The 16797-nt window shown below is 41.0% G+C and overlaps 2 protein-coding genes across 4 annotated transcripts in view; one reads left to right on the forward strand and one right to left on the reverse strand.

Moving 5' to 3' along the window:
* The window catches only part of LOC116673926 (cysteine/serine-rich nuclear protein 3), a 7861-nt gene extending 7226 nt beyond the window's left edge, over nucleotides 1–635 (reverse strand). For both annotated transcript variants that reach the window (XM_032506300.1, XM_032506299.1), the window contains exon 1: nucleotides 206–635. The gene's annotated coding sequence lies outside the window, so the exon portion shown is untranslated. The remainder of the gene's footprint in view (nucleotides 1–205) is intronic.
* Nucleotides 636–12486: 11851 nt separating this feature from the next.
* xirp2a (xin actin binding repeat containing 2a) overlaps nucleotides 12487–16797 on the forward strand; it is a 49102-nt gene continuing 44791 nt past the window's right edge. Inside the window, exon 1 of one of the 2 annotated variants that reach the window (XM_032506077.1) lies at nucleotides 12487–12940. In XM_032506077.1, coding sequence (XP_032361968.1) covers nucleotides 12728–12940 — 213 coding nt within the window. In that variant the 5' untranslated portion in view covers nucleotides 12487–12727. The remainder of the gene's footprint in view (nucleotides 12941–16797) is intronic. The other variant, XM_032506076.1, reaches the window with a different exon arrangement.

The following is a 16797-nucleotide window of genomic DNA, read 5'->3' on the forward strand; positions in this document are numbered from 1 at the left end:
ACACACACACTCACACACGGACAACCCTGCTCACATGTCTGCATGCATGCGCAACCTCCCACTCTCCATGTCCACATCCCAAACACTAAAAGGGGAAATCTTATTGACAAATGTAAATCAGCATCACGCTGTGACGTGAACGGATCTCAGCTCGTGTGTCTGCATGCAGAAAGGCTTTCTTTGAGTCTGTTCGACCGCCACTGACCTGTTTCCTCGGCTTGCCTTCGGTTTCCAGGAAGTCCTCGACTCTCTCCTCTGCATCACACTGTGTTCACCAGCAGCAGCCAAACATCCCCATGTGTCGTGATGATGCAGTGAGCGCTGCCATGATGCCGGCTCTCTCTGTCTCACTCTCTCTCTCTCTCGCTCTCTCTCTCTCTCTCTCTCTCGCTCTCTCTCTCTCTCTCTTTCCAGCAGTCTCTTGCACTATTGTACAACACTGAACAACACCTCTGCCTCTGTCCCTATCTCATGCGTTCCCCCTCTGCACCTTCTTCCTTTGCTCATACTGTCAAGTCTCTTGCTCTGCACCCCCTTCCTTTCTTCCTCTCTCTCTCTCTCTCTCTCTCTCTCTCTCTCTCTCTCTCTCTCTCTCTCCTCACAAAGACTTGTTAGACCGATGCTGGAGCGCTGGAGCTTGACTGAGGTGAAGCAAGCCCTTGGAGATCACAGAGAGAAAGGGAGGGGGTAGTGGATGTGGGGGGTGATGTGATGGGGTGGGGGTGGGAAGTATGTAATACCTCTTTTTCACAGTATTCAGGGCAATTTTTCGCACGAGTATATAAGCAATGTTTCTTTACAACAAAAACAAATAAGTGAAACAGTGAATTTCTCCACCTAACGTCACAGCGGATATTGTTTTTTTCCCCATTCCCTGCAATGTTTTATTTGTCACATGTATTACTTTGCAGGGTATTTATAATGCAAATGTAATGCATTGTTGTGATCCTCCTTTTAGTATCCATGAAAGGCTATTTGAAATTTAATTTGAATTTAAATCATCGTCATGAAATTCACAGAGAAATTGCAGTATCTGCCAACAAATGTGTTCTTTCAGCTTTCTTTCCCATTTTAGCTATGTTTATAATTTTACAATAATAAATTACAATAAAAAATTACACATGAAATATTTAATTTAAAAAGAGCCAAATCATTTCCCTCGGAGTTAAAAGATGAGAAGGCACTCTGCTAAGCTTGCTAACGTTAGCTTCATTCTTGTCATTCATCATGATTTGACTTAGCTATCATCACAGTTAAATTCATGCAATCTCGCAACAAATTGGTTGTCAGCTGACACACAATTAGCTTTGCATTACCCACATGTGTCTGCAAATGCAAATATCTGTTTATAGAGACATCACCTCTCAACTCCAACTCCATTCTCGCTTCCCAAGTTGCTTTCTGGTCCCGGCGCACAGAAGAGGAAGTCTTATCTGCACCCGAACCCCCCGAAATATTGGCCATTGCCTCCAAGGGGATACCCCGAGGTTGACCAAATGCTGATTGTTGACTTTTGAGCTTGTATACATAAAATGTGTAGTTTAACAATAGTTACAATTTGAAAAAGCTGTTTTTGTTACCCATGCATGACTCACTGCCTCTGCTTATATGTACAGCTCAAAGATGGACCCATGCAAATTCAAGGTGTCATGTATGTGTACAAAGTACTTGAAGCATGAACTAGAAGTCCTTAACTCAATCAATCATCAACTCAATTTGTCCTCTACTAATACCTGAGGACATTAGGTTGGCCTCAAGCTGTACTTTTTGCAAGCTAACACGCTAACCCAAGATGGTGAACATGATAAACGTTGCACCTGCTAAACGTCAGCACCTTAGCATTGGCATTGTAAGCATGTTAGCATGAAAAATGGAAAATTAGGTCTGAAATAAACCCCAATCTAAATCACCATCACTCATTTCTTTTTAAATAACACTTATTTTATATGTAGTGCTTTGGACGATAACTATCAATACAAACTACATTTCTTTCAGAATTATGTGTTTAACCACCCAACCCCCACCGACAAGCCCCTAAACATGGTTGCTATAGCAATGCTAGACCCAGAATGTTCTCTCTTCCGATAATAGTCGTGCTTGGTTGACGAATATCAGAAATAAAGCTACCAAGAGCCTTGAGTTTGTATGTACTGTACAGAGAAAGAGAGAGACTCTGTGTGTGTGTGTGTGTGTGTGTGTGTGTGTGTGTGTGTGTGTGTGTGTGTGTTGAAGTGATTCATCTTTCAGGAAGACATTTTCTTTTCTCTTTTTCGATCGCAGCACAGAGGAAGTGGGAAGCAATATGGTCCACAAGAAGCATCGGAGTTCTTTAATTAGTTTTACAGCTCAGTGACATACTAACGCTGAGTGTTGAAATTGTACTTGTAGGCTAATTGGTGCATTAATGAGAGATACCATATATTGATTTAAAAAAAACTAGTTTGTATATTGTGATAGTCATATATAACACATGATAATAGGTGTTTTAGAAGTTGGCCCTGTTAAATGAATAAAAAATGTAAGGAGTTAAACAAAAAGTTACTGCATTTTTTCTAGATAACTAAACAAGAAACACTTTGATGAAAACTGAATAATCTGTGGTTTGTATGTAGTTTTTTAACATTTTTGGTGGGAACTAATAACTGACCTCTACTTTCCGTTCGAGAAGGGCTTTTTTTCGGTTTTGTGCTTCGCTCCAATTCGTCTTGTTTTCTCCTGGCAAGGATGGAGTGGCAATGTGCTACAGACAGAGTGATCCTTCCAATCAGCTTCCATGGCAACGGGCCACGAGAGGGAGGGAGGTGGGGAGGGTGGAGGGATGGAGGATGAGAGGAGGCAGCTAGAGGGGTTGTGGAGGTGGGGCTGGATGTGCAGTACTGCCAAACATGAGGGGCATACTTGGTCTGCTTTTTCACAGAGAAGAACAAAACATGTGTGTTGTGTGTGTGTGTGTGTGTGTGTGTTGTGGTGTGTGTGTGTGTGTGTGTGTGTGTGTGTTGTGTGTGTGTGTGTGTGTGTGTGTTTTGTGTGTTTGGTGGTTGTTGGAAATTTCAACAATGCAAAAATTTGACATTACCATAAATGTCTATCAGGCACGTGATTATATTTTGAGCACAACGTTATAGAATCATGATGTATCATGAGATGGAAAGCGTGTAAAATAACACCCAAATGGCTGTTCTCTCCTTTCAAACTCTGTGCGGATGTGGCTCAGAAAGTCACCAGAGGACACTGCAACCATCTGGACATGTGTGTATGTGGACAGGGCTATTAAGGCTTCACATCTCTCCACACAGTATCCTGTAATAAATAATGAACACAACTTACTTTTGTTACTGTGTTTCATATCTGCAGGATAAACAACCTTAATAGTACCAGAGAAAGGGATAACTGTCCGATAAGGAAAGAACTCCCCAAAAAAACTCTTTATCTCTTTATTATTACTCATCAAGCACAAGGAATACAGATAATTTTTGTAACTGAATGCACAGTTGTGCCATGAGAGGTAGTTAAGTTCCAGTTTTGATTTCCACCATTTGCGTGGCGATCTCCTGCAGCCTTGCTTAAGAACATGTGTTTCATCATTAACCTGTCATCACCCAGGTTTGCTGTTTCCTGTTGTATGTTTTGTGATTGGCTGCCCTGGCCTGATGTGTTTCACCTGTCCCTCATTACCACCCTCATTTCCTCTCTTGTTTTAGGGTTGGATTGTTTTATGTTCCTGATTCTAAAGGGTTATTTTTATCCTAGTTTTTACTTCTCCAGTGTTTAGTTTTTCTTGTCTTGCTAGTTGACTGGCTGTACTGGGACAGAGGGGCCAGTGGACTGGGACAGAGAGGCTGAGTGGACTGGCTGTACTGGGACAGAGAGGCCAAGGGGCTGGTTGTCCTGGGACAGAGAGGCTGAGTGGACTGGTCATACTGGGACAGAGAGGCTGAGTGGACTGGCAGTGCTGGTACAGAGAGGCGAGTGGACTGGCTGTACTGGTACAGAGAGGCGAGTGGACTGGCTGTACTGGGACAGAGGGACTGAGTGGACTGGTCATACTGGGACAGAGGGACTGAATGGACTGGTCATACTGGGACAGAGGGACTGAATGGACTGGTCATACTGGGACAGAGGGACTGAATGGACTGGTCATGCTGAATCAGTTTGAGTATCAGAGAGGTTCAACCAAGAGGAAATAGTGGAGGACTTCACAATGTGCACAAGACACAGAATGTTCGTTCAGACAGGTGAGTGCAACAACACACTCTGTAAGATGGATGGAGCTCTCTCTCCAGAAGGGAACGCCAAAGTTGCTAGGCAACGTCTGTGTGTGTTTATGTGTGTGTACTACATGGTGTGTGCAAAAACTGTGAAGCTTTACATTTGCTGTGTGTGTACATGTTAGTGTTGTCTGCTTTATTCCGTTGTTAAGTACAACGTTAGTGGCAGGTTTATTTAAATGATCTAATAATGCTTCTTTTCATAGTTCTTATTTAATGTAGGTTATTTTTGTTTTTCGGAGTGTTGTCCTCTTCACTGGTAGTTGAAGGGAGGATAATCACACATGCTGGAAATAGCAAAGGAAGATACTGTGGGTTTGGACATGAGCATGAGTGTGATATGTATACATTGACATGTAAATGCACTACTCTGTGTTGCCTAAATGATTCATCTTATTATAATGTATAATGTTTTTGCTGTGGTGTTTTGTGGTATTTGCTGCTAGAATACCATGGTCATTTATTTTTACAAGAGCACAAATAAAAATATTCGGGAAGCAATTAATGTAATTCACCATGGTGTCGACAACCAGCAGGGGTCTTGGTCAGTGCCGCCATCCTTTCATTCTGCTTTTGGTTCAGCTTGAGTCATGAGCCTATCATTAATTCCCAGGCTCTGTCCAGTTCTGCTGCCTGGTGGGGTGTAATTGTTTCCCCAGGGACCCAGATAAATGGCTCAGCTGTTGAGCTGCTCCGTGACCCACAGACGTGTGTGTGTGTGTGTGTGTGTGAGAACAAAAGAGAGAGAGAAAAGGATGGGTTGACAGTTTCTATACCTCAGGGGAGCAAATACATGGTCTGAATTACATCATTTCTACTTTGTTGACCAGAACAGCCATTTTTTTTTTTTACAGCGGGCGTAACATTATAAACATTTATAAATCCAGATCTTGTAGTAGTAAAAATATTTCTATGATGCCTAACTTGCAGTTCAGTCCTCATTTTCTTTGTCTTGGAAGTCAGACATTTCCCAATTGAAAATTTAAAAAAAAAGAAGTACTCTTCCAAGTACATGAAGCTAATAATTTACTTGGCAAGTTTATTTCCCCAACCTGCATCTCTCACTGAGACTTTGCGCTATGCACATTTCACCTTTTGTTATTTCATTGTGCTGTAATTAACACATGAATTATTCACTGTCCTCCTGTTGGCATCACTTGAGGAACATTTTGACACACACACGGGATGTGAAACCAAGCAAAGCTGTACAAAGAGATGTTTTGGGGATTTAATGTTGGAGGTATTAGCCGGTATTAGCAGTCATGTTAAATCCAGAGGGATCCTCCTTATTCAACTAAATATACATTTAATTCTTTAAATTTCATAGTAATCAAACTTATTGGCAGGTGACAGTTGGTGTAGCTCTTCCTAAAATGTACAGAAATGTGATGCTCACAAACCAGCCTTCCTGGAACATTTGAAGACGGCGTGAAGCAGACGTTTCCACCATTTATACCTCCAACTAAAGTCTTTTTTTCTTTTTCTAGATGACATCACTTTTAGTTTAATAAACCTATGGTGTGTTTCCAGGTAGTGAACACCAGATGGCAGACTTGGCATTGACTACAGATTACAGGCATTTGATGGTGGAACAAAAGTAGGGGGAACCTAAGGGCTCATTAAATACGTAGCAAATACTGTATTTATATAGTGAAGACTGTTATTTCAATATAAATGCCTTAACAGACACGTATATCATGTGTTTTTTTTAAGGTATTATCAAATGATCAATTTTACCGTGTCCACAATATATATGTGGAAATGGGGCAGTAAAACTTGTCTGGCTGGGGACCCAACAGGAACCCTTACAGAGACCTGCAAAGGTGCCCAAACCTTGCTTTGGAAACCCTATAAAAGCCTACTGGGCTTACTTGTCAGATTGAATGGGGCACTGTCTCTATAAAACCACATGGTAAATGAGATTTTTCAAGCGTGTCAACCTAGTGGCCCAGTGAAAGACCTATGAAACTCTGCAAATTCTCAACAAAGGATCTACCTTTCCAATACTCAGCAGTTCCATCTTTTAACATGTTTTATTGCCCCCCTTTAAACCAGGGTAAAATGCTTCAGCCAGCTGTGATGAATGTGATCTGTCATTTGTTCCTACTCAGAAGAGGAGGAGGTGGTTGAGAGCCAGTCAGGAGAGCAGATGGCATGGCCGTCTGTCTGGTCTGTTTAAAGAACACTGCAGGCGAAGCCCCAAGTCAAACAAGCCAACTACACGGCCCGGGATGATCTCAGAGCTTCCACTCATGCTTTCCATCCTGAAGACATCAAAATTGAATCCTTCTCTCAACTTCAAATCGGCACACAGTACAGTCTAACCCACTCTAAATGATTTCCCTGGAACTGATTTGTTATTTGAGCTTTCTCACAGAAGAAACAATATTACTGCCCCACAAAATTGAGAATGAAGTGGTTATTTAGCATGACACGTAGCTGCACTCATACATTATAAAAGAAGAATCATTTCAGGTTTTAAAGAATTAACACTTTTTTTATGTGCGTTTACCACAGCTTGCGATTAAAAGACACCTGTGCATGCAATTTCACTATTACTGTAATAGACCACACTGCATTACTGTCCTCTGGCCTATCATATGACCTGTAGTGTTATATTGAGTGCGAGGTAAGAAGTAAAACCTCAGTAATTTGAGTAGTGTAGCTGTCATCTGATCTGTTGTGTCTACCAGTGTGCATAGAACGTGAGTAGTAAGTGTCTTAGTGTACACATGGGGAGTATACTATAGTCAATTCCCGGGGGAAGTAAATTGTCTGGAGGTGTACAAAAAATATTTTAGCGGTAGCTATTCTGAAGTATGTGGGAATGATTCTGTAGTTGTGGAACTATAATTAATCTGCGTGTTGTGATAAATGATGTGAAGATTCATTTTCATCTATTGCCTGATTAGTTTATCACACTCTGTTGCCATCAGTAATGGGGTGCAGCAGGGGTCTATTCTTGGTCCACTATCATTTACAAAAAAAATTTTCATTATTAATTAATCTGCATAATCATTTTCTTGATCATTGTTGATATAAAATGGCAGAAAATATTGAAAAATGTCTTGTAAAATTTCCTAAAGCCCAAAGTGAGAAAATTTGTGCCATGTTAATCCATTTTAACTCAGTTGTCGACCTTATTTTTGAAATAGTGAAACTTATTGTCACCCTCTCTAAGGAGGTCAAAGGTCTGCTACACAGCTTTGTTACTGCTTCTATTCCAAAACATTGAATAGATGAACCTGGGTCCTCTAGAAAATCAATGCTAACCACAGGACAACGGCTCTTAGTTATATATTTTGGTAATTTTTCAACTGGGGTCAGAGGTCAAAGATCACTGACACCATTCTGTTTCCGTAAAGTGTTTGCTTACCCTAAAGCCCTGGAGGTGGGCTGAGGACAATTGATTCAGCCAAAAAAGCAAATTGCAACTCCACCACATGAAAGTGTCTGTGGAGAGATTTTTAATTGAGGTTGAGATAATAACACAACACATTATTGATCCCTGCTGAAGAATTAGGTCAGTGAAGCATCAAACTAACAGGGTAAAGACAAGACAAATGGAGTAATCTAAAAAACCAACAAAGAAAATCATTAAACATTAAAATACTGACCAATGAGACAATATAATACGTCAACAATTACGGGGTGCTCTGCCCTGCTTCTCTTCATAGTTGTCAACTAAATTCACCATATGATCAATAATATAATAAAAATAGAGGGAGGCAGGGCAGTACAGCCCGACCAGGCTCCTCTCTTTACCCTGTCTCTCTTAGTTATGCTGTTATAGTTTTAGACTGCAGGGGGACTTCATTTAACACACTGAGAAATGCTCTGGGGAGTCATTCCCTGGAGTCCTGATGTTCTTTCTCCCCCAGCGTGTTTCCTTGGCTGAGGGAGGCTCCCCAATCATGGTTGCAGCCGTCTCCGTGGTCCTGCTACACGTCCTGCAATGCCCTGTTACGTCCTGCTACGCTCGGCGGTGCCCTGCTACGCTCTGCTGTGCCTTGTAATGCCGTGCAGTGCCCTGCCTTGCCATGAACTACTACAAACTACCATTTCTAGTCACTGTTCCATTATTTTCTCTAAACAGCTGTCTCTTGCATCTGAAACAGTTTTCATAAAGTGGTTAGACCGTATAAAGCAGTATAAAATCCAGACCATTAGCTGAAAGATGTTCAGTAGAGCTGAAGGAAACTACAGTACTAAGTACCTAGTTGTAATTCTGTGTGGGGCCAGCACTAAGAGAGCCTTTTTCACATTAAGCATAGTCATTTGAGCCAGTGTTTATATGGAAATAATGATTAGTGTAGTTTATGGTTTATAGCTCAAAATAGGCAACTTGTTCAAGAGTATGATGATGCACTTAGAAAAGCTCCAGGCATAAATATCATCTTTGGCTAAAAAAAGAGTGTTGAAATGAGACAGTGTGACATTCCCTTCAATATCAGCAATATCAGGCCTCAGAGTTTCCTGGCTAGAGTCAGTTTTTCTGGCTGAAAACTTGCCTCTGTTGCGATTGTGTAATGTGTTTTCTGTGTTTTCTAGCTCTATAAGTAAGTACCATGTTGAACTATGTGGAGGCATTTAGTGACAGCATCTTTTTAATGGTTTACTGGGACATTTAACATGTGTGGATGCAGACATACTTCTTTCTGAAAGTGCAGACAAAATAATTAGAATAGTTACTTCTGTCTTCTAATCTTATCAGAGATCGTGTTTCAGCCTGTCCTCTGAACAAACTCGTCTGGAGTCCTTGGCCAGGAATTCATTATTGGAGCAAACACAGAACCAACAATATATTTTATTTAATAGAAGCTGACAGTGTGGTACCCCAGTGAATCTTGACCAGATTTACTCTGAGGCCCCACTGTGGCTGAAAAATTGTCGTGTTGCATTAAAGAAAAGCTGCTCTGGAGCTATTTGTTAAGGGGCATTATGTTTTGTTCTCACATTGAATTCCACTCAGCCCTGCACTTAACAGTATATATGCTTGTGTATCTACTTTCACTTTGCAATAAATCAAGATGCCTATCACGGAAAATCCCACCCACTCCATTATTCCAGAACATGTCCTTAGTGACCTATTTTCTCTTAAAATTGACATTTTTCTTAAATGCTGAAAGGAAGCATTGACAAAAAAGTTAATAGAAATTCAAAAGGGAATAATCCGACATAAAAGTGCATTTGTATTTTTTATTCATTCCTTCTACAAGTAAGTATCTGCTGTAAACTGAGTGGCCTCAGTGGACACATGATCCAGCTGAAAGTGACACACATACCTTTGGTCCTCTCTGAATAATGAATCTGCCGCTGGTATAATTGGAGTGATTCTGTGTCCTCCAACGTACTATCAGATGCATATATCATGACCGTTCATTCATTAAAGTGGGATTATCCTGGATTGCCTCTCGGCTCCTTTCTCTCTAACTCTCCCTCTGTATTGATGTTTCTATTGTGGCTGTGACTGACTCTTTCAGGCTTGGAACTCTGCTGTCTTTGTTTCTACCCGATCCTGTAACTAAGCTGTCAATCTCTCTCTTCCTCTGTCAGTCCCTCATATTCTCCTCTCCCCTCATTTGACCCCTGCTTCCCTTTCTCAGCTCACGGGAATATAACGGGGAGAGAATTCTGACTCCAGCTAACAGAGCTGGACTACAAAAGTAACTCATGCTATTACCCTTGAAATGGATACTGGCATTACAACTGTAGCTGCCCCCCAGGCCTAATTACTGAAGATGTACTAACAGTTCAGATGGGTTAAATATAGAGGATACAATCCTTGAATGTGTAAATCTACTTGGCAAGAAAAGGAAGTGTGTTATTAAATGATTGTATATTATAAATCCACAATATAGTGAGTATCATACTTCAAACTAGGGCTGCAGGATAAGAGGAAAATATGTGGTGTGCAATGACATTACTGGCAATATAACGGTATTACTGGAAATAAATGAACAGATATTAAAGTGATCTCAGTTCTGCATTTCTGCTGCTTTCAGTATATTGCTAAAATACAACAATAGCTAGTTGAATTTAAATCAAATGAAAGGGTTAGAAATCCTTCCCAACAATTGAATTAATTGAACATTGAATAGTTTTCTACTGATATTTTCTTAGAACTAACACAAAAAATGAGTGTCTTTCGGGATTTGTTACAGCCTTTGGCAATGTGTGTATTGCACCAGTTGATATTGCGATAACTATAAAGAAAAAATATATATACTGTGCAGCCTTTACTTTAAGCATGACAGGATGACAGCTGAAATGCAAGTCACAGAGGAAGCCGGGTTAACGTGTTAATTTCCATTTTTTTCCAGGACACAGCACAGGAAAACACTCCCTGGGAAGTGTTGGTGTAGCTGGCAAAAAAGAAACAATCTATCCCCCATCATGGATGCAGGGCAGGCCAGCAGGGTTAGTTGTAGTGGGTCATCCTTGATTTGTTCAGGAATAATGAGCTTTCCCATCCGCCCCAAACCTGGTGTTAAAGAGAGGATGGGTGAGGCCAAAAGCTGTTGATCCGTTTCCTGAAAGCCTGCAGATGTTCACTTATAAGCAGCTGAGCACGATTGAAATCAGATTTTATTATTGCCAGCCATTAACTTTGTGGTTTGTTGATGCTGGATTTGCATCCTCAGTTTGTTTGGGTCCCACAGTCCTTAATGTCTAATGCGTGTAAAAAATAATTTTTAATGGTAAACGTCATTGCACACTTAAAGTTAAGCATACTAAGTTTCAGGAATCCACACTTTCCCCATTCTTCCTGCTAATGCCTCAAGTCACATGGCCAGTGTCCACTTTTGGTTTGGCATCTTGTAAAAACTTAGCTATAAGTTATTTACCACGTTGGTAGCACATCCCACCACACAGCAGCTTCTAGGCACTTCTCTGTTGTTTACTAGCAGACAGATCTGACAGGGAAGCACCTTGATGCAATACAAAGTCAACAGAGAGTGGAGAGTGGTTTTCGCATCCGGTGTGGGTGGGGCTTGGTCTCTATTGGGGTTTTAGAATAATGTTAATAAATAATAATAATAGGATGACACCGAACATGTGAATTAATAAGACATTTTGACTTGTGCTGGAAAATCACAAGTGTTATTTATAACGTGAACCCGCTGTAAGCTTAGTGTGATGGGGTGGCAGCAGCTCGGTCTGTAGGGAGTTGGTTTGGGAAGGAGCCCTTAAGCAAGGCACCAAACCCCCAACACAGATGCAGCCCCCTCACTCTGACATCTCACTCCCTTAGTGCATGCACAGGTACTGAGTGTGTGTGCATTTCAGACTTGTGTGTAATGTGTATTCTAAAACCGTGTGAAAACATAAATTATTATTAAGTAAACTTTATTTATACAGCACCTTTTACAGACAAGAAGGGTCACAAAGTGCTTTCAGTAAAAACAAATAAAACAGCAACACATAAAATACTAAGCCATACTGCCAGTTAAAAGCTTGTCCAAAAAGATGAGTGTTGAGGTGTTTTTTAAATGTTTCCACAGAATCCAAAGCTCTCAACGCTAAAAGGGAGAGAGTTCCATAGCTTGGAGCCACCACAGTATGGGCTAGTTTGTGAACTGCTAGCTGGAGAGCTAACCATTAGCTCAGTTACAATAGCTCCTAGGTATTCTCTTTACTGGTCTGTTTAGTTTTATCTAGCATTTTCATCACCGTTGCACATTATTTGTTCAATGACAACGTATTGAAGGGAAAATAAAGCTATCCGAGCTAACGAGATGGCTAACGATCAGATAAGGTAGATTTACTTTCAAGCACTTTATATCCCGTAGGGTGGTTTTAATTTATAATAGTGTGTCGTATTGTATTAGTGTATATATATTTTGTACTGTATGTAAAATTTGAATCGTGTAAATGTTAATTATTGTGGTGGAGTAAAAAATGCAATATTTTGATGAGTTGTTGTTTGAAATAGCATAAAATTGAAAGGGTCAAGTTAAATACAAGTATGTTATGGAGGTGTTGAAGAGGACCCAAAGCATTAGGGTTAACTTTTACAGAGATTTCTCCTTCCTATTTCCTCCTATTTTCTCTGGCAGCCACCCTCTCTTTCTCCTTCCCTTCGTCGTCCGTCGTCCTGTTCTTACTCTCACTTTGCTTTTCTGGGCCCACATGTGGGTTTGCATAGGCTTCTGTGTCTGCATGAGTAATTACAGGGCAGGGGAGAGAGGGGAAAAAAACTTCCCCTGTGAACTTTTCTTTTCTCCTCCTCTTTCCTCCGGCCGCTCGGAGTGCCTGCACAACCCCAGCGAGCCTCCCAGACAGAGAGGAACCCCAACAACTGCTGCAACTCCATCTCTATTCCTCACCCTCTCAAAACTCCCTCTTTCGCTCCTTCACTTCCTCACCCCTCCTGATTCACCTACACACAATAGACTTCCTCTTCAAATACCAGCCTGAGGGGAAAAGGGGGGGTGAGATACAGTTTCTCTGCAACAATGGAAATTCAATCAGGAAATGGCGAGGAGGTGGCGAGCCCAGTGTCAGCAACCTTGGGCTTGGTTTCCCACAGTCCCTTTGGGCTTCAGGTAGAGGCATCAGACGAGCCTGTGCTCAAAGAGGACCTGCAGGCTGCTAAGAGGATTGAGAGGTTTGACATCCCACTCGACAACCTGAAGAGGATGTTTGAGAAGCCAGCTGTGGCAAACACAGTAAGTAACTACCACTGTATTTTCATTTGTTTTTTCTTTTTTGGTGTGAACTGTACATTTTTATGCAACGCAATTCCACTTTCTCCTAATAAATTGAGCGTTAGGTAACTGCCATGCCCACGTCAGATAGATGGTTTGATGTAACAAATAAAAAGGCTTTTGCGAAACTTGGAAATGGGAAGTCAGCAGTGGTGAGCGAGTGTGAAGTCATGCATGATCTAGTTTCTGGGTGGTGAAACTGTACACTAGACTGCATTGTTGTGAGCTGTAGTTTCCTTCTTTGTGCATTGACTCTGTTGAGGGCGATATTGTTTGACCCTACATTATTTTTAGATTTGTTTGGGAAGACAAAACAGGATGTTGCTTATCTCTCCACATACTGCGATGTCATTCACTTGCTGGCAATTTTAGGGTTTTCTGTCATATTGCTGATGGAAAAAAATGCTTACAGTACACATCTCTGTTACCAGAGAGGAGGGTGGCCTTCTCTCTCCCCACTGTTGTTTTTCCATCTCAGCTGGCTTCTCTAAGAGGAAAAAAGTGTAAGGGAAGCGAGTCATTATTAGAAAACCTCCCATTTACCAAATGTCTGACAGTAAGACTAAAAGGCCCAGATGACCTACATTTTGCTCCTCATGCGGTTGGGACATCGAATCTAACCTCTCAAAATGTTCCAAGGACAGTGAGTTCTAGAGCTCGTGCCTGGAAACCTCTCTTTTTTATAGAATCCAAACTCTTAAAACTAAATCCGCACCAGCCATTGCATTATGGGGAATGTTGTTCTCAGTGTGTGCCAGCGCCGACTGATGGTACAGATACACACTGGCTGCATCTGTGCAGTGCCACTGGGTTGCTGATATTCGACACCCTGTTATTTAAGACCTATTTTGGGGGGGCTTTATGGTGAAGCAAGATTTCAAAAATAACCCTGTAATTGGTATGTTGGCTGTTGCTGGAAGCAGCGCAATGTTTCTGGAGACTGAGTGGAGAGAACGTAGTAGGAGAGAACCGTGGATGTGTTGATCAAATCACATCTGGCTCATTAGAGGCATTTTGCAGATGCCTGTGGTTAATGGTCCACATCATTAAAACAAAGGGTCAAAGATAGCATCTGTGAAGGCTAATGTATGCTAATTTATGTCGTCAGACGTGTATTTGGACTGCAGTGGTAAGAGCCATGACAATCTTATCAAAAAATAAGAGCTCCACTTTGGCTTTAATATGGCTGGTTCACATCCCAGTATCTCGTTGACCATTAGTTATGTTTTTTTGCGCAGAAGTCTTCAGCTCACCATGAGAATAATTTTTCCCAGCCTTTTGACAATGTGTCACTGAGCCATGTGTGTGCTTCAGTGTTGTCAGTCTTTCTTTGTTGAAAGTGTTTGGCCCATTAAAGCGGCTATAGTAAATACTCTCATATAAACAATGGATCAGATGAATGTGTAATGTGAAAGCGCTCACTCGTAGTGACAAACCTACAGTTATGTAAAAACAGACTCAGCTCTACAGAGAGATTGCACGTCTTTCAGCTCATTTTTTTTGCCACCTTCACCAATTTATTTCACACAGGTCACAGCAAGCAGCTGTTAAAACACACAGTGCCCTACCTGCTCAGCACCAAACAGCAGACACACTGCTGGCAACTAGCTGGTGAACATGGTGGAGCATTAAGCAGCCAAAGAGCCAGATTCTTTTTTTTCCCTCAGATTAAAAACAGAACTAAAAGGAGAGTGGATATTGGACTCACATTCATCAGGTGGACACAAAATGAGTGTTGATGTTGCTGTGTATCTGCTGGATGTGTAGCTTAAAATGTGATAATATATCATTGTTGTGTTCATAGCTTGTTTCTGCTGCCCCCAAATTACCAAATAGTCCATTATTGTGGCTAAGGGTGATCATTTTACAGACTGGGAGTGGAGCAACCAGACATGACATTTGAATGTACAGTATATCATTGCTAGGCAACGACTGATGCTGTTTTCTTCCTGCGAGGATGGGTTTTTATCTGTATAATGGTGTTTGTTTCTGTTTAATCTCGCTTTTTAAAAGAAGATGTTTAACATTTAGTCTAGATTCTACTTTACATATCCAGTGTGTGTGAGAGTAAGTCTCCTCATCCCAGCATTAATTCTGATAATATCATCCTTTTGGGGAAAGAGAGACTTTGTTGAATAATTCCCTTTGGATTGTTCCTGTTGACATGGAAAAGCTTATAGACTTTACAATCACTTCGTTCAGATCCACATCTTGCTTTTCTTTTCTTCTACTTTACCCAGTGGAGGGAAGAAGATCATTTATTTATATTCTTTTTTAAATAACAACCTGTCAGGCTGGGCGATATGATGATATATTAGTATATTATATTAACCAAGTCATTTATAAATGTCTATCACGCACAGTATATTTTTCTAAATCCTTTCTATCTTGATGTCTAAAAAGCCAGCAGCCAAATTACGCTGAGACAATATTTACGTAATTTGCTATACGCTTTACATTGTGATCCTTGCATGTTCTGTTCGTTTTGCACTAAAGTTCTTAAAGTACTCACACTATGCTGATTTTCAGGTTCACAATTGTATTTAGAGGTTGTACCAGAGTAGGTTCTCATGGTTTCATTTTCAAAAAACCACCATATATTTGTTGTATTGCACATTGTTGCAGCTCCTCTTTTCACCCTTTGTTTTAGCTACAGAGTGAGGCGTCACACTGCTCCATCTTTGTTAGGAGTCGCACGTGTGCAGTGCCTATGTAAGGACTACTAGCCAGTCAGAAGCCGAGCATGAGGGCGTGCCACATTAAAAGCTAGGCGAGCATTATAATGTCTGTTACAAAGTGACGTTCGTCACGGAAATAAAGGTGGAGATGGTAAGTCCCTTTGGGTTGGACTTTGGGCTTTTTCACTTTGTGAACCTATAACATTCACAAAAAAGATACATAGCACAATAAAGGAAAGGGAAAAAGCAAAAGATGAGCACTCAATACTCAGTACTTCACTCTGTAATATACAAAAACAGGCTTTTCTATATGGTTACTATGTTTTAATTGAATTGTCAAAAAATGGAAAATATGAAATTACCAAATTGATCATTTATTTTTGCGTGTTTTCTGTGTGTGGTAGGCTGGTCAAAAATGTCTGCATGACACATGCTGGCATTGGACCACATGCTGTATCTTGGCCTTGCATCTTGAGTGCTTATTCCTATCTTTGCTTGGAAAAAAAATGGAGTTAATGGAGCATGTGGGCAGTGTTCCCAGATTTCCAGTTAGAGGAGAGGACTACAGCTCTGCAGCCGGCTGGTTATAAAACATGACCTTGTCTCCAACTCATCTGTGAGGCTAAGTTTAATATTTGATGATTCTCTGTATTTTGCTTTCTGTGGCGAAGGCTTGCTTTTCCGCCTGTGTGGCAGGCTGATCCTCCAGGGACACTGGCATGTGCTTACAACATCTGTCTGACCTTCTGGTCATGACTGTGCACACAGGGAGCAACACACACATACTGATGAACACGCATGAGACAGATGAGGTGAGACTGTGCTACGGTGTCATTACCCATCATGCATGGGGGCCTGAATTCTCCGAAGCACACACACATGCTCACACGGTTCAGTGTCAGTTATTAACATGCATGCACAAAAATAGGTCAGAATGGTGAACTTGAGAAAGCTTTTCATTATTCTCTACTATTTCGTGAACAAAATGTTCAGGCATAAATTATTAGTTACATAATTTAAATGACCTGACATGGCATTCATTCATGTTGTGATGGCCACTGTTGGCCAATGGGTGGCAGCGTAGCATCTGTGAGATTTAGAGAGTGTTAACAACAGTCACTAAAAACCAAAAGTCTATGA

The sequence above is a fragment of the Etheostoma spectabile genome, chromosome 24 (genome assembly GCF_008692095.1).
Source record: "Etheostoma spectabile isolate EspeVRDwgs_2016 chromosome 24, UIUC_Espe_1.0, whole genome shotgun sequence".
Lineage (NCBI taxonomy): Eukaryota > Metazoa > Chordata > Actinopteri > Perciformes > Percidae > Etheostoma > Etheostoma spectabile.